Here is a 22,328-nt window from a genome sequence, read left to right as displayed (position 1 = left end):
CTGCATTTTAAAAATTTGCCAATAAACAGTTTCCAGTTGCTTAAAGTAAGACCACTCTGTTTTCCCAAGCATATGAGCCCCATATGAAGTTAAGCTTTTCTCTGTGAATTTGAATGAATTCATACTCTCTCTAAAAGTGGCCTTTTGTTCACTACATGCAGGATGCCATGTGATATCTTCTGCATTTTCTACCACTGAAGAGACCTAAATAAATTTTTTAGAGATAATTTTGACATGCAGTGAACAGATTTTAAGTGTATAGTATGATATTTTGATCAGTGTATGCACCCATGTACCCACTGCCCCATTTAAGACTTAAACATTTTCATTACCTCAGAAAGTTCCCTTGTGCTCTCTTCCAATAAGTTTCCACTCCCCATGGGCACCCATTGTTCTGATGTTCTGATACCTATCATCATAGATTATTTTCCTTTGTTCTAGAATCATTCAGTGTGTAGTCTTTGGTGGTTGGCTTATTTCCCTCAACATATATATTTTTTTAATATTCATGCTTGTTGTATTTATCAGTTCATTCTTTTTTATAGTTGAGTAGTATTCCACTACTCAGCTATGGACTGTAGTCTACTAGGCTTCTCTGTCCATGGGATTTTCCAGGCAAGAGTACTGGAGTGGGTTGCCATTTCCTTCTCCAGGGGATCTTCCTGACCCAGGGATCGAACCCAGGTCTCCTGCATTGCAAGCAGACACTTTACCCTCTGAGCCACCAGGGAAACCCCAGTATTCCACTTTACAGTTATACCACAATTTGATAAATTGTGAATTGATGGATATTTGTCTTTTTTCCAGCTTTTGGCTATTGTAAACAAAATTGCTGCAAACATTATTGTTTAACTGTTTTGTTGACATATGTTTTCATTTTGTAGTTAAGAGTGTAGTTTAACTACACTAGTTTATAAGACAGATGTATGTTTATAAAAAACTATCAGACATTTTTTCCCCAAAATGGTTCTATCACTTTATATTTCTGCCATCAGTGTATGAGAATTTTCATTGTTCTATATCCTCTGCAAAGTTTGTCATTGTCAGTCTTCTAAATTTTAGCCATTCTAGTTGTTTTAAAATGGAATTTCCTTGTGATTTTCACATTTTCTTGGTGAACATGACGTTGAGCACTTTTTATGTTCTTATTGTCATTTACATATTTTCTTTTGTGAAGTGTCTCTTCAGGTGTTTGTACATTAAAAATGTGGGTTGTTTGTGTTTTTATTATTGATTTTCAGAAGTTCTTTATAAATTCTGGATATAATTCTTTATCATACATATGTATCCAAGATATTTTCTTTCAGTATCTTACTTGCCTTTTTATTTTTTAGTATTTATTTTGATGATCACAAGTTTTAAAATTTTGATGAAGTTCAACTTATAAATCTTCTTCTCTTTTGAGTACTTTTCTGTGGTAAGCACTCTTTCTATAGCCCAAGATTCTGAAGATAATGTATCATTTCTTCTAGAGGTTTTATAGTTTTAGCTTTTTTGTCTAGGTCTGTGATCCATCTCAAATTAATTTTTGTGTGTAATGTTAAATGGAAGCTGAGGTTCATTTTCTCTCTGCATTTGTTGTTCCCACACCATTTATTCAAGACTTTACTTTTCCTGATTTAGTATCCCTAGTCCCTTTGAGAAAAAACAACTGACTATATATGGGAACTGCAGGTTTGTTGCATCCCTACGCTTTTGCCTTTTCCAGAATATTATATACATTTTATTTATGTATTTATTTATTGGCTGTGCTGGGTCTTTGTTGCTGCACAGGCTTTTTCTCTAGTTGCAGAGAGTGAGGGCTTGTGTCTAGTTGTGGGTGTGGGCTTCTCATTGCAGTGGCTTCTCTTGTTGCGGAGCACTGGCTCTGGGGCCCATGGGCTTCAGTGGTTTTGGCACGAGAGCCCAGTAGTTGTGGTTCCTGAGCTCTGGAGCACAAGCTCAGTGGTTGTGATGTGTGGGGTAATTACTGTGTGGCATGTGGAAACTTCCCAGACCAGGGATTGAACCTGAGTCTCCTACTTTGGCAAGTGGATTCTTATCCACTTGAGCTATCAGGGAAGCCTCAGTATGTTATATAAGTGAAATCATACAGTATGTAGCATTTTCGGTCTTTCTTCACTCAACAAAATATGTTTGGGAATTGTTCACATTATTGGTTGTATTGGTAGCTCCCTCCTTTTTACTGCTGAGTCATATTCCATTGTATGAATGTAGCACTGTTTATCTAGGTACTTGCTGATGGGCCTTTGGGTTGTTTTCTTTTTTTACAATTATGATTAAACATGCTTTTAACATTCATGGGTAGGTTTTTGTGGATCATTCAATTCAATGCAGTCTCTCAGTCATGTTTGACTCTTTGCAACCCTGTGGACTTCAGCTTGCTAGGCTTCCCTGTCCATCACCAACTCCTGGAGCCTACTCAAACTCATGTCCATAGAATCAGTGATGCCATCCAACCATCTCATCCTCTGTCGTCCCCTTCTCCTCCTGCCTTCAATCTTTCCCAGCATCAAGGTCTTTTCAAATGAGTCGGTTCTTCACATCAGCTGGCCAGAGTATTGGAGTTTCAGCTTCAGCATCAGTCCTTCCAATGAATATTCAGGATTGATTTCTTTTAGGATTGACTAGTTCGATTTCCTTGCAGTCCAAGGGACTCTCAAGAGTATTTGCCAACACCACAGTTCAAAAGCATCAATTCTTCAGCGCTCAGCTTGCTTTATAGTCCAACTCTCACATCCATACAGGACTACTGGAAAAACCATAGCTTTGATTAGACAGACCTTTGTTGGTAAAGTAATATCTCTGCTTTTTAATATGCTGTCTAGGTTGGTCATAGCTCTTCTTCCAAGGAGCAAGCGTCTTTTAATTTCATGGCTTCAGTTACCATCTGCAGTGACTTTGGAGCCCCAAAAATAAAGTCTGTCACTGTTCCCATTGTTTCCCCGTCTATTTGCCATGAAGTGATGGGACCAGATGCCATGATCTTAGTTTTCTGAATGTTAAGTTTTAAGCCAACTTTTTCAGTTTTTTGAATGTTGAGTTTTAAGCCAACTTTTTCACTCTCCTCTTTCACTTTCATCAAGAGGCTCTTTAGTTCTTCTTCACTTTCTGCCATAAGGGTGGTGTCGTCTGTGTATCTGAGGTTATTGATATTTTTCCTGGCAATTTTGATTCCAGCTTGTGCTTCATCCAGCCTGGCATTTCACATGATGTAATCTGCATATAAGTTAAAATTTTTTTGGGGGGGTGAATACTTAGGAGTCTGATTTCTGTTATTATGGTGAGAATGTATTTAACTTTATAAGAAACTATCAAATTGTTTTCCCAAGTGGCTATCATTTTGCCTTCTCACTAGGCTTGTAAGAAAGTTCTAATTGCTCTGCATCTGTGCCAGCATGTGGTTTCATCATTTTTTTCTTTTTCTTTTTAGCTATTCTAATAGGTGTATAGTGCTATGTCATTATGGTTTTAATTTAGACTTTCCCTAATGAATAATAATGTGGAGTATTTTTCATATGCTTATTTGCCATCTGTATATCTTTTTTGGTGAGTTATCTATTCATATCTTTTGCCCACTTTGTAATTACGTTGCTTATTTTCTTCTTGCTGAATTTCAAACATTGTTTATATATTCTGGATACAAGTCATTTGTTAGATATGTAATTTGCAAGTATTCTCTCCAAGTCTCTTAAAGAACTTTTGCAGAACAAGTGTTTTAAATTTATAAAGTTCAATTTGATACATTTTTCTTTTATGGCCTGGGCTTTTAGTATTGTATCTAAGGACTCTTTTCCCTAGTACAAGGTCACCAGGATTTCTTCCTGCTTTTTTTCTAGATTTTGTATAGTTTTAGGTTTTACATATAGGTCTGTGATCCATTTTGAGTTAATTTTTGTAAAGATGTGAGGCTTGGGTTGGTCTTTTTTTTTTTCCTGCATTTGGATGTCCATGTTCTAGCACTATTTCTTTAAAGACTATCCTTTTTCTACTGAATTGCTTTTGTGCCTTTGTCAGAAATCAGTCGGTTGCATTTGTCCAAGTCTATGTTTTAGACTTTCTCATCTATTACATTTGTTTATATGTATATTCTTTTTTCAGTACCACACTGGTTTGATTTTTGTATTTTTTGGTTGGTCTTGAAATCAGGTAATGTGAACCTTCCAATTTTCTTCATTTCCTATCACTTTTAAAAAATGGGATAAATTCGACATGCAATGTGGTGTAAATTTAAGGTGTACATCATAGTACTTTGATATATTAATGTATTGTGATATGGTTGCCTTTGTAATATTTATTACATTATATGCTTATAGTACCATATTATTGTCTATGTTCAGTGAACATACATGACAGCTAATCAGATGGTAAAGAATCTGCCTGCAATGTGGAGATCTAGGTTTGATCCCTGAGTCGGGAAGACCTGGAGAAATAACTGGCTACTTGCCTGGAGAATTCCATGGACAGAGGAGCTTGGCAGGCTACAGTCCATGGAGTCATAAAGAGTCGGACGTGACTGAGTGCCTGAGCACAGCACACAGCATGATCCTATTACCTGTTTCTTAATCGTTTCTGGTTTATTTTCTGTAGGTCTCTTCCTTCACTTGTGTTTCCTGCCTAGAGAAGTTCCTTTAGTATTTGTTGTAAAGCTGCTTTGGTGGTGCTGAATTCTCTTAATTTTTGCTTGTCTGGAAAGCTTTTGATTTCTCCATCAAATCTGAAGGAGAGTCTTGCTGGGTAGAGTATTCTTGGTTGTTGGTTCTTCCCTTTCATCACTTTAAATATATTATGCTTTTCCATTCTGGCTTCTAGAGTTTCTGTTGAGAAATCAGCTGATGGTCTGATGGGCGTTCCCTTGTACGTTGTTGTTGTTTTTGCACGTTTGATTTCTTTGGATCCCACATATGAGTGATGTTGTACAGTGCTTGCCTTTCTCTGTTTTGTCTGGCTTAATAGTATGTTCAAGGTTCATTCATGTTGTCACCAATGGCAGGATATATTCCTTTCTCATGGGTGAAAAATATTACATTCTGTATGTGAATCTTTTTTACCACTTCATTTGTTGGTGGTCTTTTGGGTTGTTTCCATATTTTGGCTATTGTGAATAGTGCTGTAGTAAACACGGGAGTGCATGTATCTCACCGAATTACTGTTTTCATTTCCTTGGGTATATTCTGAGAAGCAGAATTCCTGGAGGTAGGTCTAGTTTTAATTTTCTGAGGCCCCTTCATATTGTTTTCCACAGTGGTTGACTAACTTACGTTCTTTCTGGCAGTGTGTAAGGGTTTCTTCTTCACCACACCTCACTGTCCCCTGTTGTCTCTTGTCGTCCTGACGATAGCCATCTTAACAGGAATGAGGTGATATCTCACTGTGGTTTTTGCTTGTCTCTCCCTGGTGATTAGTGATGTTGAGCATCTTCTCATGTGTCTGTTGACCATTTTGATGTCCTATTTGGAAAAGTGTCTATTTGGTTCTTCTGCCCATTTAAAACTATTTTTTTGGTTATTAAGTTGTATTAATTCTTTATGTATTTTGAATACTAACCCCTCATCTGATACATGATTTGTAAAAATTTTCTTCCAGTCTGTTGGCAATCACCTCATTTTGTTGATTGTTTATTTTGCAGGGCAGGAGCTTTTGAATTTGATATAGTCCCATTTGTTGATTTTTATTTGTATTGCTTGTGCTTTTGATGTCATATCCAAAAAAATCATTCCCAAGACACATATCTTTGGGCTTCATCTCTATGTTTTCTTTAGGAGTTTTATGGTATTAGGTCTTATGTTTAAGTCTTGGATCCATTTTGAGTTAATTTTTGTGAGTGGTATGAGTAAAGGGTCTAGTTTCATTATTCTGTACATGTTTCTCCAGTTTTTCCAGCACTATTTGCTGAATAGACTATCCTTTTCTCATTAGTTTTCTTGGTTCCCTTGTTGAATATTAGTTGATCATATAGGGTGGGATTTGATTCTGGACTGTCTATTTGGTTCCATTGGTCTAGAAGTCTGTTTTAGTGCCAATGCCATATTGTTTTTATCACTATGGCTTGCTGATGCTATGATCTTACATATAGGAAATCCCAAAGAGTCAATCAAAAGCTATTGTAATTAAGTAATTACATGTAATTGATGTAATTAATTGTAATTGATGATTTTAGTAAAGTGGCAGATAACAAAATCAACTTATAGAAATCTGTGACATTCTTTTACACTAATGAGGAAGCCTTGGAAAAATAAAACGATCCCATTCACAGTAGCATCAGAAACAATAAAATATTTAGGAATAAATTAACTGGAAAAGTAAAAGATCTGGACAATAAAATGACAAGACTTTGCAGAAAGAAATAGAAGATACAAACAAAGAGAGAGACATCCCTTGTTCATGGATCAGAAGAATTAATATTGTTAAAATGACCATACTACCCAAAATGATCTACAGGTTCAGTTCAATCCACATCAAAATACCAAAGGAATTCTTCATAGAAATAAGAGAAACAAGCCTAAAATGTGTGTGAAACCACAAAAGACCCCTAACAGTCAAAGCAATCCTGAGAGAAAAGAACAAAATTCTTGATTTCAAACTATCCTATCAGTGTTTTGAACTCACTTCCTTTTTAAATCTCTAGGAAGGCATAGCAATTCACTTTCTCAATCAGCATCACAAATGCTGATGTTTTAGGAGCAGCTCTCACTGAAGACTTTTTTCCTGAAGAATGTGTAACATATGGCTTTGATCCCTGAATATGCAAATTGAAAGTATCATTTTCATTATTCCTGAATGTACATTAATATTATATATTGGCATTTGTCTGTATTATTTATGTACAATATTTGAATTTTCATAAAATATAATTGGATACACAGCAGCATTTAATTTGGGTTTATATTTAGTAAACTAATATTATATTGCATATTACAGTATCTATAAATTTCATTTTGGGATATTTTCCTATGATTAATTCTATATCTCTGCTTTTTTCTCCAAGCTGCAATGTAGATAAAGATATTTTCATTTTATATTATTTAAACTTCAAAAATTATGTTGATAAGGACATGAGAGGGAAAAATCCACAGTTTTGCATAGGATTATGGGTTGTAGAGAATGTTATATGTCAGGAGAACATAGCCATTAATAGATACCATCTGCTGGAAAATAAATGACTTATCCATAGAGTCTCTGTTTAGTGTTTGGTTATTGTAAAGAAGTGGTTAGTAAAAGACAGGTAGTTAAATAAAAAACAATTTTTGGATATGAATAGCTTTTATTAAAAAAATGCAGAATAATTTGCAAGACTTTCGGATGTTTAAGCTTTAAAGCAGGTAGTGGGAATGCTGTTAGGTAATGAAATTAGAGTAGGAAGCTTGTTTTTTAACATGTTTTTGCGTATGTGCTAAGTTGCTTCCACCTGCAATGTGGGGGACCTGGGTTCGATCCCTGGGTTGGGAAGATCCCCTGGAGAAGGGAATGGCTGCCCACTCCAGTATTCTTGCCTGGAGAATTCCATGGACAGAGGAGCCTGGTGGGCTAGAGTCCATAGTGTCGCAAAGAGTCAGACAAGACTGAGTGACTTCCACTTTCTTAAGTTGTTTCAGTCGTGTCCGACTCTGCAACCCTATGGACTGTAGCCTGCTAGGCTCCTCTGTCCATGGAATTCTCCAGGCCAGAATACTAGAGTTGGTTGCTGTGCCCGTCCCGACCCAGGGATTGAACCTGTGTCTCTTATGTCTCTTGCGTTGGCAGGAGGGTTCTTAGTGCCACTTGGGAAGCCCTCGCATGGTTTTAGTATTAGTTAAAATGTGCTAGCTACATCGTTGGGTAATTTGTGAATTTAAATAACTTTGGGGCCATCATATAAATATATCTCAAACATCTTTGCCTACCAAAGCATCAGGACTGAGTGCCATGGTACCTTGCCTTACTGACTTTGCTTTTGTAATTTTAGTATTTATATTCTTGTTTCTTTTCTATCTGAAAAGATGAAATTACTGGAACAAGAACTTCCTCTCTAAAACTAAAGATTTTTCACTGTCAGTTAAGTATGGTTAACCCTTGATATGATATTTATTTTAAACACTTCTGGTTTATGTGACAGTTTAGTAAAGTCCCCTTCTCCAGAGGATCTTCCCAACCCAGGAATGGAACCCAGGTCTCCCGCATTGCAGGTGGATTCTTTACCAGCTGAGCCACAAGGGAAGCCCAAGAGTACTGGAGTGGGTAGCCTATCCCTTCCCCAGCGGATCTTCCCAACCCAGGAATCGAACCAGGGTTTCTTGCATTGCAGGCAGATTCTTTACCAATTGAGCTATCAGGGAAACACTTAGTAAAGTCAAGTGAGTTTAAATTGAAGAACAAAAATCAAAGAAATTCAGGTTCATCATAATATATTGCATTTTATTTCTCTTCCATCACATTATTAACAGTACATTTGGGTAGAAGTAAGTTACTCATAAAAGTGTTGTTAGATGTTAAATTTTTTTACTTTTAAATTGAATTTGAAAAATATTCAGAGATAAAAATGCAGCTTGTTTATATTGTTGATAATGATAGGGAGACATGATTCACAAGGAGTTAGACACAGTTCGGCACACATTATGATTGGGCACCTCTAATGAAATATAGGAAAGTTCTCTACTTTTCAAATAATTGTTTTAGAAGTTGTTTTTATTAATAATAATGCTATCAACTGAATTTTTATAATGCTTGATCCAGTTTTTAACTCTTTTTCATACCTTTGCTTGCCTCTTCTTACATGATTCTCATAATAAACATGTGAGATAAGTCACTTAAATATCATTTCTATTTTACAAAATGTGAAAAGTAAGATTCAGAGAACTGCTCATTTGTGTAGTGAGGACGTTGTAGGGTCGGAATTAGAATGGAGATAACAGATACGACATGTTTCGCACCTTGTTTGGTATTTAGAAGCTACAAAGTAAACGTTATGTGCTGTTTGAATATATTACCATCATCCTTATCAGGGAGTCTTTTTTTCGCATCATGCTAAACACTTTCTTTTAGGAACATGCTATTTTTGTATATGAAGTAATATCTGAAAACAGGTCTGGTGACAACTCAGTTTCATATTTCCTGAACTCACTTTTCTGAGTGAATCTTGTTTATTTAGTAATTAAATATGATAATGTATGAAAAAGCTAGCCAGTGCCACACTGTTAATCAAAGATGATAGTTCTTGGTCTCGTTTTTCTCAGACTTCTTTTTTCTGAGAGACTGAAATTTTAGCATACTATATTGCAAAATTACTACCGTAGGTAAGAATAGCAAAATAACTTTACATAATTATTAATTAAATAAATGTTATATATAAGATTTATGGAACCCTCTGTTTCGTGCTGTGATCCTAACAAAGAAGTGTAATACTTATTTTCCTCAAAAAGTGTCAAAGTTAGTTGGAGAGGCACTATAGGAACATATGAAAAATTAAATAATAGAAGGTTTATCACGAGGTTGTACATAATTACTTGCCAAAAGAGTGCTATCAACTCAGAAGAGAAGGTGGTTAAAGTTTGAAGCCTTCGTAGAGGAGACTAGAGCCACCTGGGCTTTGTTTTCAGGATCTGAAAGCCCATAAGGAAGGGAGACATGAGACAGATCTGACTGATCATGCTAACTTTCTAGCAGTCTGAGGTAATATCTTTTAACAATCACTAAATCAAGCATCTTACCTGTATTGACAGTTTATTTTCAGTCAAATGATGAAGAGAACTCTTTTTCTTTTGAGGGCTTGACTTATCTCTTTGGATAGTTTTATAATTTGTATTGCCTTAGAAACTAGAGAATACACACAGGCATGTACCATTTTTGACACCTGTTATTTTTGATGTGCTAAACTTCCAAATGAAATTAAAAGACGCTTGCTCCTTGGAAGAAAAGCTATGACCAACCTAGACAGCATATTAAAAAGCAGAGACATTACTTTGCCAACAAAGGTCTGTCTAGTCAAAGCTATGGTTTTTCCAGTAGTCATGTATGGATGTGAGAGTTGGACCATAAAGAAAGCTGAGCACCGAAGAATTGATGCTTTTGAACTGTGGTGTTGGCGAATACTCTTGAGAGTCTCTTGGACTGCAGGGAGATCCAACCAATCCATCCTAAAGGAAATCAATCCTGAATATTCATTGGAAGGACTGATGCTGAAGCTGAAACTCTAATACTTTGGCAACCTGATGCAAAGAACTGACTTACTTGAAAAGACCCTGATGCTGAGAAAGATTGACAGCAGGAGGAGAAGGGGAGGACAGAGGATAAGATGGTTGGATGACATCACGACTCAATGGACATGAGCTTGAGTAAACTCTGGGAGTTGGTGATAGATAGGGAAGCCTGGTGTGTTACAGTCCATGGGGTTGCAAAGAGTCAGACAGGACTGAGTAACTGAATTGAACTGAACTGAAACTTCCAAAATGAAGATAGTGTTTTTAAGGTAAGTAAATAACTATTATGGTATTTCAGTATATATATGGAAGACCAGATAATGAAATTGCTAGGTTGTGTGGTAACTTTTTACTTAACTTTTTGAAGAACTGCCAAACTTTTTCAAAAGTCTGTGCACACCATCTCAACATTTCCACTGACAGTGTATTGAAGACTCCAGTTTCTCCACAAAATGTGCTTTATTTTTTAACAGAGAAACATTTACATTGTAGGAAAAACAGGCAGATTTATGTTTATTATTTTAAAATACTACCATTGTATAAAAAATATAGGTAACATAAAAATAAAACCTTTTAAATGAAGTCCTTTGATGTCTATTTGTCACTCACTGTCCAGTTTGCAATTTGTCTTTTTGCCAACATAAAGAATGAGAACTCAGCAAGTAAAAGTGATAAAAAAAAAAGTTTTATTCCACAGGGAAGTGTCTGATTTCTGGCCCAAGGTCTCAAAGTTCATGGGTTGCTGAAAGCAATAGATGTGCCTTAAAGCTTCTGTATTTCAGGAAGTAAGTGCGTGATTCATTAAGGGAAGAAGCTGTCCTGTTCCCTTCATTTTCAGTGCACTTTGAATTTATCAGAGTCATGGAAAACTAGTGAAATTAGATAGAATTTTTGGCATGTCAAAAAAATCTGTGTAGAAGATATAAAGTTTATAAAAATTTCAGGTTGTTAAACTTTTATAAAAGATATTTTGAGGGGGAATTTGTGAATATTATTTTTGAAATTAACACACCAAGGAGCAGATTATCTCAGTACTAGGAATGCTTTTGTTCAATTTGAAGGTGATGTTCCTTATGTTTGTTTGAAAAATATTAGCCTTTAATCTTCTTTGGTAAAGAACACCAGTTTTCTTTTTATGGCATATTTGCTCTTATAGTAATTTCCAGCCTTATCCTCAAACAAGCTTTGTTATTTAAGAAGAATTCATGGTAAATAATGCAATACCCTTGAAGGTCTCCCTGGAATATCAGAATTAATTTAAAACAAAATTTTGACATGTTGATAAGGTCCAAATTATATTTAGAAATTATATCTTTTTTGATTATTTTTTCTTTGCTTTATATTTGTAAAGTTTTTATTAACTGGCTATTTACTCAGTGCTTATTATGGGTAAAGTGCTGTTCTAAGCACCAGGGAACATTTTATAAAGGATTATTTAATATGTTTAATACTTATTAAATACTTGAAGGGTATAAAGCATTATGACAGGCACCGGTGTAAATAATCCCTGGCCTTTAGGAACTAAAACTCTATTGTATTTGAGGGAGAGCAGATAAACACACATGAAACAAGTAAGTAGCAGTGTAGGAATTAAGTGCCTAGTAGTTTAATTATGTTCAGAGAAGGTCAAGGTCAACATGAATAGGACTGATAGTAATAGGTGTCATGGAATAGATAGACCCTGAAATGGGTTCGGGATATGGTTAGAACTTGAGTAGCATTAGGGACGGAGAAGGCAATGGCACCCCACTCCAGGACTCTTGCCTGGAAAATCCCATGGATGGAGGAGCCTGGTAGGCTGCAGTCCATGGGGTCGCACAGAGTCGGACATGACCGAAGCGACTTTGCAGCAGCAGCATCATTAGGGAAGTCAGCACCTGGTGGTGCTAGAGACCATGGATGAATTATGAAAAGGTATAGTAAGGTTCATGTCTGGATAGCAGAAGAGCAGCCCATATCCTTTTTCATTCCAGTTGAGGATCCTGGGAAATGGTGATGTCTTTGCAGAAGGCATGTGGAAGTGTTGTGACTTGAAGGGGAAACCTTGGTTCAGTAAAGATAGAGTTCCAGCAGTAGGATTGGATTGACCCAGTTTGACATGAAACTAGCTTTGAAGTTTGGGGGTGAATAGTTAGTGCTGATGATCATTAGAATTAAGGTGGTAGCAGTGGAGATGAATGAGGATGTATTTTGTAGATAAGCCCTATTGTGCTTACGGATGGTTTTGATTTGGGAATGGAGAGGATAAGGTGAAAGAAGGAGGAATTAAGACTGATTACAAAGTTTTTGACTTGAAAAATTGGGCAGATGTTGGTTCAATTTACTGATATAAAGAAGACTATTATAAACATCTTTTAGGGCTTCCCAGGGCTTCCTGGAGTGTGAAGTCAAGTGGGCCTTAGGAAGTACTACTATAAACAAAGCTAGTGGAGGTGATGGAATTTCAGCTGAGCTATTTCAGATCCTAAAAGATGATGCTGTTAAAATGGTGTACTCAGTATGCCAGCAAATTCGGAAAACTCAGCAGTGGCCACACGACTGCAAAAGGTCCGTTTTAATTCCAGTCCCAAAGAAGGGCAATGCCAAAGAATGCTCAAACTACTGCACAACTGCATTCATTTTACATGCTAGCAAGGTCACGCTCAAAATCCTTCAAGCTATTTTTCAGCAGTACATGAGCCGAGAACTTCTACATGTACAAACTGTATTTAGAAAAGGCAGAGGAACCAGAGATCAAATTGCCAACATCTGCTGGATCATGGAAAAAGCAAGGGAATTCCAGAAAAACATATACTTCTGCTTCACTGACTACGCTGCAGCCTTTGACTGTGTGGATCACAACAAACTGGAAAATTCTTAAAGAGATGGGAATACCAGACCACCTTTCCTGTCTCCCAAGAAACCTCTATGCAGGTCAAGAAGCAACAGCTAGAACCAGACATGGAACAACAGACTGGTTCAAAATTGATAAAGGAGTACATCAAGGTTGTATATTGTCTCCCTGCTTATTTAACTTCTATTCGGAGTACATCGTGCAAAATGCCAGGCTGGATGAATCACAAGCTAGAACCAAGATTGCTGGGACAAGTATCAATAACCTCAGATATGCAGATGACACCACACTAATGACAGAAAGTGAAGAGGAACTAAAGAGCCTCTTGATGAAGGTGAAAGAAGAGAGTGAAAAAGCTGGCTTAAAACTCAACATCTAAAAAACTAAGAAAATGGCATCTGGTTCCATCACTTCATGACAAATAGACGGGAAAAAATATGAAAACAGTGACAGACTTTCTGTTCTTGGGCTCCAAAATCACTGTGGACAGTGACTGCAACCTTGAAATTAAGACACTTGCTTCATGAGAGAAAAGCTATGACAAACCTAGACAGTGTATTAAAAAGCAGAGACATCACTTTGTGACAAAGGTGCATATAGTCAAAGCTATGGTTTTTTAGTAGTCGTGTGTAGATATGAGCATGCGTGCATGCTAAGTTGCTTCAGTAGGGTCCAACTCTTTGTGCTTCTATGGACGGTAGACTGCCAGGCTCCTCTGTCCATAGGATTTTCCAGGCAAGAATAGTGGAGTGGATTGCCATTTCCTACTCCAGGGTATTTTTCCAACCCAGGGATTGAACCTGATTTTCTTACATTTCCTGCATTGACAGGTGGGTTCTTTACCACTATCGCCACCTGGGAGTTGGACCATAAAGAAGGCTGAGCTCCGAAGAGTTGATGCTTTCAAACTGTGGTGCTTGAGAAGACTCTGGAGAGTCCCTTGGACTGCAAGGAGATCCAACCAGTCCATCCTAAAGGAAATCAGTCCTTATTATTCATTGGAAGGACTGATGCTGAAGCTGAAACTCCAATACTTTGGCCAGCTGATGTTTAGAGCTGACTCATTGGAGAAGACCCTGATGCTGGGAAAGAAGACCCTGAGGGCAGGGAGAAGGGGGCGACAGAGGATGAGATGGTTGGATGGCATCATCGACTCAGTGGACATCAGTTTGAGCAAACTCTGGGATATAGTGAGGGACAGGGACCTCTGGCGTGCGCAATCTGTGGGCTGGCAAAGAGTCGGACATGACTGAGTGACTGAACAAAATAACAGAGTGCTCCCCAGATGGTGCAGTTGTATAGAATTTGCCTGCAGTGCAGTAGACGTAGGAGGCTTGTGTTTGATCCCTGGGTCGGGAAGGTCCCTTAGAGGAGAAAATGGCAACCCATTGCAGAATTCAGAGGAGCCTGGCAGACTGTAGTCTATAGGGCTTCAAAGAGTCAGACAGGACTTAACGACTGAGTATTCGCACACACGCATGGGGCTTCCCAGGTATCTTAGTGGTGAAGCATATGCCTGGCAATGCAGGAGATGCCAGTTTGACTCCTGGGTCAGGAAGATCCCCTGGAGGAGGAAATGGCAACCCACTCCAGTATTCTTGTCTGGGAAATCTCATGGACAGAGAAGCCTGGCGGGCTACAATCCATGGTGTCAGAGTTGGACATCACTTTGCAGTTGAACATTATAAACAGATTTAATAGGAAAAACAGTGGTACTTGAGATGGTTATGAGGTATCTAAGGGAAGGTGCCTATTGCAGGGGTCCCCAAATCCCGGGCCATGGACTAACTGCGCAGCAGGAGGTGAGGAGCAGGTTGGTAAGTGAGCAAAGCTTCATCTGCTGCTTCTCATCACTCCCCATTGCTCGTATTGCCAACAGAAACATCTCTGCCCCTGCCCCTGCCCCTGCTGTCCATGGAAAAATTGTCTTCCACGAAACCAGTGCCTGATGCCAAAATGGTTGGGGACCACTGGCCTAATGGGCAGTCAGATCTGTAATTGTGGATTTCAGTAGAGCTACCAGGAATGAGGGAATATAATTGTTAAAAAATAATCAAAACTTTTAGTATTTATTCATGCATTGGAGAAGGAAATGGCAACCTACTCCAGTGTTCCTGCCTGGAGAATCCCAGGGACGGCAGAACCTGGTGGGCTTCCATCTACGGGGTCACACAGAGTTGGACATGACTGAAGTGACTTAGCAGCAGCAGCATTAATATTAGTGTGGTTTTCTTAATCTAACATTTGTCAGTAAGAGCTTTAAAATTTTAAGTAGTTCATTATTTTGAAATCCTTAATTCAAATATCTCATTTTGCTAATTCTAGTTATTTAGTTCAATATTGTCCCAGTTGACTGTTTTGATAACCATTAATATTTGTTATCTTGATTATAATTACTCAAGCCAAGAATGACTTAGGACAACATATGACAATTAAACAGTCTTTAGAGATTGCTTTTTTACTTACATGTAGACTTTACATGTATTCTTTTAAAAAATTGAGGTAGCTTATTTATAACATTATTTAAGTTTCACGTGTACATTTTAATGCAACTTTGAATACACTATAGCATGCCCACCTCCACAAGTCTGGTTTCCATGCAGCACCATACAATTGACCCCTTTTTAACCATTTTGTCCTCCCCAGACTCTTTTTCTCTGGTAATCACTACTCTGTACTCTGTATCTGTGTTTGCTTTGGCTTGGTTTTTTTCATTTTTTTTTTTGTTCTTGTTTGTATTTTGTATTCCACATGAGTGAAATCATATGGTATTTGTCTTTCTCTGTCAGACTTATTTCATTTAGCATAATACCTTCAAGGTCCATCCCTGTTGTTGAAAATGGCTAGTTTTCATCTTTTTTTATGGTTTAATAGTATTGCATTGTATGTATAGACCACATCTTCTTTATCTGTTCATCTGTTAATGGCCACTTAGGTTGTTTGCATATATTGACTCTTGTATATAGTGCTGCGATAAACATAGGGATGAACATATGTATGGTCCGGCCACTCAAGATGGCTGTTTTCTTGCTCTCGGTACATCCCCTGTTTGACCAGTCCCTGCTTCACTCACATGAATATCCAGTTCTCTTAATTATCAGGCTTAATTAGCTCCTGGAAACTGATGAGCCCACCTGATGTCAATTCCCTCTATAAATGGTAGCCGCCGCCTCCCCTGAGTAGCAAAGACTGTTCCCACATCCTGCCCAGCATCTGCCACACATGGTGGGGTGTCACTCCAGGACCCTTTGTGTACGATCCCTCTATCCAATAAATCAAGAGTCCCTAACTTCCAAGCTGCAGACTGGTACCTGCTGGTCAGATCAGCAGCAGCATTTAGATTAGAAATAAAGTGCAGAATAATTGTAATGTGCTTGAATCATCCAAAAACCATCTTCCCCAACTCTCAGTCCATGGAAAAATTGTCTTCCATGAAACTGGTCTGTGATGCCAAAAAGGTTGCGGACTGCTTCAGCAAACCACTGATGTCTCTGTCACCACTGATGTCTCCAGGCTCTTCAGTGTCGAGGCTGGACAACTTTAAGACTTGCAGGGTGCAATGCAACAAGATATCTTTTCAAGTTAGTTTTTCCATATTTTGATTTATATGGAAAAGTGGAATAGCTGGATCATATGGTAGTTATATACTTATTTTTTGAGTAATTTCTATACTGTTTTCCATAGTGACTGCACCAGTTTACATTCTTACCAATAGCGCGTGAATTCCCGTTTCCTCCACATCTTCACCAATACTTATTTGTTGTCTTTTTGATAATAGCCATCCTAATGGGCATGAGATTGAGACCAAGGGTAGTCATCAGTTAGCTCCATTAAACTGTAAATTGCTTAATAAATAATTAACTGTAACCTGCCTTCATTGATCAAACTTCCTTTAAATTGTCCTCCAAGCATTATGTAGCCTAAAAGATGTTTGCCTGAGTTGGTTTTTCAGGAACTTGGAGTCAGCTGTGTCCAGTTAGAGTCTGAGCTGGTTAGGACTGGCGGGATCACCATCCCTCCAAATGGGCATGCTTGAATGTACACTCAGTGACCTCTTGACGTCAGAAGACCAAAAACTCCACCCTCAGAACGTGAGTCCCACGGAGAAGCACGTAGCTTAGTTGCGCCTGTGCAGACGGATGATACCTCACCTTTTTCTTATCTCCAATTACCTCATGCTCCCCACACCTCAGCTTTACCCAGGACCGTCTCCAGCCCGTGGCCTTTGGGGAGGTGGATGTTAGATTTGTTCTCCCATCTCTTCGCTTGGCTGCCTCGTGAATAAACCCTTTCTCTGCTGCAAACCTCTGTCTCGCCATTTGGCTCGCTGCATCTCGGGCAGTCGGACCTGGTTAGGTAACGAGATGATATTTCATTGCGGCTTTAATGTGCGTTTCTCTGATAATTAGCAATGTTGAACATCTTTTCATGTTCCTCTTGGCCCTTTTCATGTGTACTCGGGAAAAAACGTGTATTCAGATGTCTCCCCTTTTTTTTTTAAATCAAGTTGTTTGTTGTTGTTGAGTTGTATGAGTTCTTTTATGTGTTAGATATCGGCTGCTTCTACCAGGTACCCTAAAATGAAAATGGGCTGTGTAAGTCTAGCCTCTTAATTCTGTTTTCCAAAAATTCCATTGTGTTCCTGTTTTCTCTATATAGAGAGGAGTATTTTTGTCATATATTCTAGATTTTTATCAGTGTCTAGGTGTGTTTTAATTTCTCATCCTTATCCCAGGACTGTCTGTTTCCAGCTGCCTCTCTACCCTTTTATGCATTTCTGACAATCTAGCGTAGTTCCACCATCATGTTATACCACAATCATTGATTTATTTGCTTGTTTTCCTAGCACATGGAATTTAGTGAGTAATCGATAAATGTTTATTGAATGATAAATGAATCAGTAAAAAAGTTGACATCTGTTATCTTCTAAAAATTTGCTTCAGTAATTCCTTAATGATTAGACATAAGATTTCATGGGAGTTAGTTTATTTTCTAGTCTATTTCTAGATTAAAATCAAGTGCCTGCAGTTAAAATTTTTTTGTGTTCCATATTAAGTTTTGAATTATATGTACCTTGATGAGGAAAAAAGGACCAGAGCACTGCTGAGGCCCACCCCACAATTAGCATTTTTTCCCCAGCACTGATGCTGTGCTTTGTGCAGCCTTCTGCCTTGGGAAAGAAGAAACTAAAATGAGAGTGTATTCTGAGAATCAGTCCCTTCTCATCTAGTAAGTAAGTAAGTGGCAGATAGTCAGATGGTGTGTGTTGTATTATTTATTTAATCCTTTGCTATTCTGACAAAAAATTGTCTTTTTACATATAGAAAAACCTCTAATGCTGGTGTGATTTCTGTTTAAAAATAGGAAATAATTGTTACTGAGGAATAGAAGAAATTTTCTTTTTTTGAATATGTGTATGTATGTGAAAATGTACCAGAAATTTACAAAATATTTTAAAATTTCTGTGTTCTACTTTATGTAAAGCTTCCACATAAGAGGATTTAAAACCTGTGCACATTGGATCTAAGCTGTTTGGCCCACTATTGCTCTGTCATATGTGGTTTTTTTGATATTTTAGAACATAGATCTTGGGAAGAAAAATAAATAGTTGTCACCAAAGGCTTTCTTTTTTTAAAGACGGGTTAAAATGCCCATTTGTTTCTTGATCAAATATATTATTTGACTTCTCTTCTTTTAGAAATTTCAAGAAATTGCTGAAAAAAATATGGAAAAATTGAACCGTATTGAGAAGTCACACGAACAATTGGTGTTTGAAAATTCCCACTTCAAAAACTTGTTATCCCAGACCAAAAGGGAAAAGACCTCCTTGCTGGTAGCCTGTGCATTGATGGCTGGCGCCTTCTATCCTCTCTACAGCCGATCATCTGCCTTATCTACACAGAGAGATTTTCTCCAGGAGCAGGTCAACACCTTTGAGTTGTTAAAATTGGAAGTTAGAACTCTAGCCCAGGCTTTGTCAACAGTAGAAGAAAAGAAGCAAGAGGAAGCCAAGATGAAGAAAAAAACATTCAAAGGATTGATACGTGTATTCCGGAAAGGTGTTATTGCAATTTTGGCAGCAAACAGACTCAAGATTTTGGGCCAGTCGTGTGTCTCTCTTTTTACCTGGATGGAGAGTTTCAGAGAAGGCATAGGCGTGTTAGTGTGTACAGGAGAGCTCAAAGACAAGCAAAAATTTCCAAGTAAGATCATTTGGGCTTTTAAAAATCTAACTTGAATGTAAGTGACATCCAAAGTGAATATGTTGGCTCATTATGCAAAGACTTTAAAAAATCGTTTACAATGTCAAATCGTGTAACATATCTACATATATAGGTATCAATAGATATATATGTGTGTATGAATAACTGTGTATGTATATGTAAGTTAGGTTTTGATTTTTATAAACATTAAAATATAAACAAGGTTGCTGCTAAGTCGCTTCAGTCGTGTCCGACTCTGTGCGACCCCATAGATGGAAGCCCACCAGGCTCCCCTGTCCCTGGGATTCTCCAGGCAAGAACACTGGAGTGGGTTGCCATTTCCTTCTCCAATGCATGAAAGTGAAAAGTGAAAGGGAAGTCTCTCAGTCGTGTCCTACTCTTAGCGACCCCATGGACTACAGCCTACCAGGCTCCTCCATCCATGGGATTTTCCAGGCAAGAGTATTGGAGTGGGGTGCCATTGCCTTCTCCGAAACAAGGTAGCAAGTATATATAATTTCAACTTTGTATAGCTTTATTATATTTCAGTGCTCTTTTCACAGTAAATTGAAGAGTTTGTACAGCGATTTTTCAGTAAAGTCAATCTAGAAACTCTGCCCTATTTAAAATTAATTAGTAGCATAAATTACTTTCACTTCATTTGAGTTAGTATAAAATGATCAGAGTTAAAAATCTATTGATGAATACAAATGGAGCAAATGTGAGTTTACAGCAAACGTCTTTTTGAATGCTTGACTCTTCCTTTTTTTTTTTTAATCGTGGTATGGTTGCTTTACAGTGTTGTGTTAGTTTCTTCTGTGAATCGCTGTATGTATACATAAATCCTCTGCCTCTTGGACTTCCCTCCTACCCACTGATCTCACCGGTCTAGGTAGCCACAGAGCACTGAGCTGAGCTCCCTGCACTGTACAACAGGTTCCCACTAGCTAACTCTTTTGCACATCAGTCAGTTCAGTTCAGTCACTCAGTTGTGTCCCACTCTTTGCGACCCCATGGACTGCAACATGCCAGGTCTCCCTGTCCATCACCAACTCCTGGAGTATACTCAAACTCATGTCCATCGAGTCGGTGATGCCATCCAGTCATCTCATCCTCTGTGTCCACTTCTCCTCCTGCCTTCAATCTTTCCCAGCATCAGGGTCTTTTCAAATGAGTCAGCTCTTTGCATCGGGTGGCCAAAGGATTGGAGTTTCAGCTTCAGCATCAGTCCTTCCAATGAATATTCAGGACTGATTTCCTTTAGGATGGACTGCTTGGATCTCCTTGCTGTCCACAGGACTCTCAAGAGACTTCTCCCAACACCACAGTTCAAAAGAATCAGTTCTTTGGTGCTCAGCTTTCCTTATAGTCCAACTCTCACATCCATACATGACTACTGGAAAAACCGTAGTTTTGACTAGACAGACCTTTATTGGCAAAGTAATGTCTCTGCTTTTTAATATGCTGTCTAGGTTAGTCATAATTTTTCTTGCAAGGAGCAAGCATCTTGGAACATATTTTGCACATAGTATTTTACACATAGTAGTGTTTATGTGTCAGTCCTACAATGTGTGACTATTCTGAGGCAACAATTATTTCAATTTTTAACTTTTCAAAAGTAAGCTATTAAATAATATAAGTAGAACTAAAGAAAGTTTTCTTCTCTTTTTTTATGATGTCAGTTACCATTACCATTTATATATATATAAATAGAGTCAATAAATCTAACATTTATTATAGACTTCTCCATGGAGAAGGCAATGGCACCCCACTCCAGTACTCTTGCCTGAAAAATCCCATGGATGGAGGAGCCTGGTAGGCTGCAGTCCATGGGGTCGCTAAGAGTCGGACACGACTGAGCGACTTCACTTTCATGCATTGGAGAAGGAAATGGCAACCCACTCCAGTGTTCTTGCCTGGAGAATCCCAGGGACGGGAGAGCCTGGTGGGCTGCCGTCTATCGGGTCACACACACGTCGGACATGACTGACGCAACTTAGCAGGAGCAGCAGCATACTAGGTAAAGTTCTGTGTACAATTTTTGTTCTATTTCTTAAACAGCTAAACACTCTCATAATTTTTAAATGAATTTTAATACTTTTTTGTAGCATTGCATAACAGATTTTTTCTATTTTTGTAGAACATCAAAAGGAGCAGTTACGTTGTTTGCAAGCTCTCAGTTGGCTCACCAGTACTGACCTTCTTGTTGCAATAATCAGTTCCATGGCTGAAGTACAGGACGCTATTAGTAAAACAGGTATGATTCCCTTTTTTATGTCCTTGGAAAATACAAAAGTAAATGTTCAGGAATGCCTTTTGGTACAAATTCTGATAAACCTTCAAAGAAGAAAATGTATTTGTTTTTATCTTTCTTTTATTCAGATACAGAGAGATGATTAAATCTATATTTAATGAAGTAGTGAATTAATGCAATTTTTGATGTATTATTTTGTCTTTATGGAGAAATGGTGAATACATCCACCTTTTAGCTTTTTTATTAAGAATTGCTGGTAACGTTCTTTCAAATGTTTTAGTATTCCTTTTGTTTCTGGCTGTGAATTTCAGACAGTTGAATAATAAGTGAATCAGTAGAAAATTTTCCTCTCTCATATGGCAGTGTGTTCTTTTGTTTGTTTGTTTAATTGTGTGTGTGTGCGCTCAATTGTGTCCAACTCTTGGCGACCCTATGGACTGTAGTCCACCAGGCTCTGCTGCTAATGGGGTTTTTCAGGCAAGAGTACTGGAGTGGGTTGCCATTTCCTCTTCCAGAAGATCTTCCTGACCCAGGGATTGAACCTGTGTCTTGTGTCTGCTGCATTGGCAAGTGGGTTCTTTACCACTGCACCACCTAGAGTTAATTTGAGTAGTCTGCTCTTTTCCACTAGATGACACCACCAAGAACCAGCAATTTCCAGAGGTCTAAAATTCAAGTTTATTTTCTTGTGGCAGATTGTGTGACTTGTTTATGTGAAAGTTTTAATGAAAACTGATTTCTCTGCACTAAAAGAGTAACATACAGTTACCTACTGCTTAAGTTATGTCATTGAACTAATTATGGTCATTTCAGCCACATTAATAGTAAAAAAAAAAAAAAAAGTATAGCAGACTTCTTAATAT

The 22,328-nt window shown here is 37.9% G+C and overlaps 1 protein-coding gene across 8 annotated transcripts in view; it reads left to right on the top strand.

Moving 5' to 3' along the window:
- CCDC171 (coiled-coil domain containing 171) overlaps nt 1-22,328 on the top strand; it is a 341,259-nt gene that overhangs the window by 126,475 nt on the left and 192,456 nt on the right. For all 8 annotated transcript variants that reach the window (XR_009737984.1, XM_061425240.1, XM_061425244.1 and 5 more), the window contains 2 exons: nt 18,707-19,211; nt 21,352-21,468. Coding sequence is in view for 7 of the 8 variants with exons in the window: in XM_061425240.1 (XP_061281224.1) it covers nt 18,707-19,211; nt 21,352-21,468 (622 nt within the window). In the remaining variant the exon portion in view is untranslated. The remainder of the gene's footprint in view (nt 1-18,706; nt 19,212-21,351; nt 21,469-22,328) is intronic.

Source organism: Bos javanicus, chromosome 8 (assembly GCF_032452875.1).
Source record: "Bos javanicus breed banteng chromosome 8, ARS-OSU_banteng_1.0, whole genome shotgun sequence".
NCBI classification, from domain to species: domain Eukaryota; kingdom Metazoa; phylum Chordata; class Mammalia; order Artiodactyla; family Bovidae; genus Bos; species Bos javanicus.
Note: the sequence above shows the minus strand (reverse complement) of the source record. Positions and strands in the feature narration are given on the sequence as shown.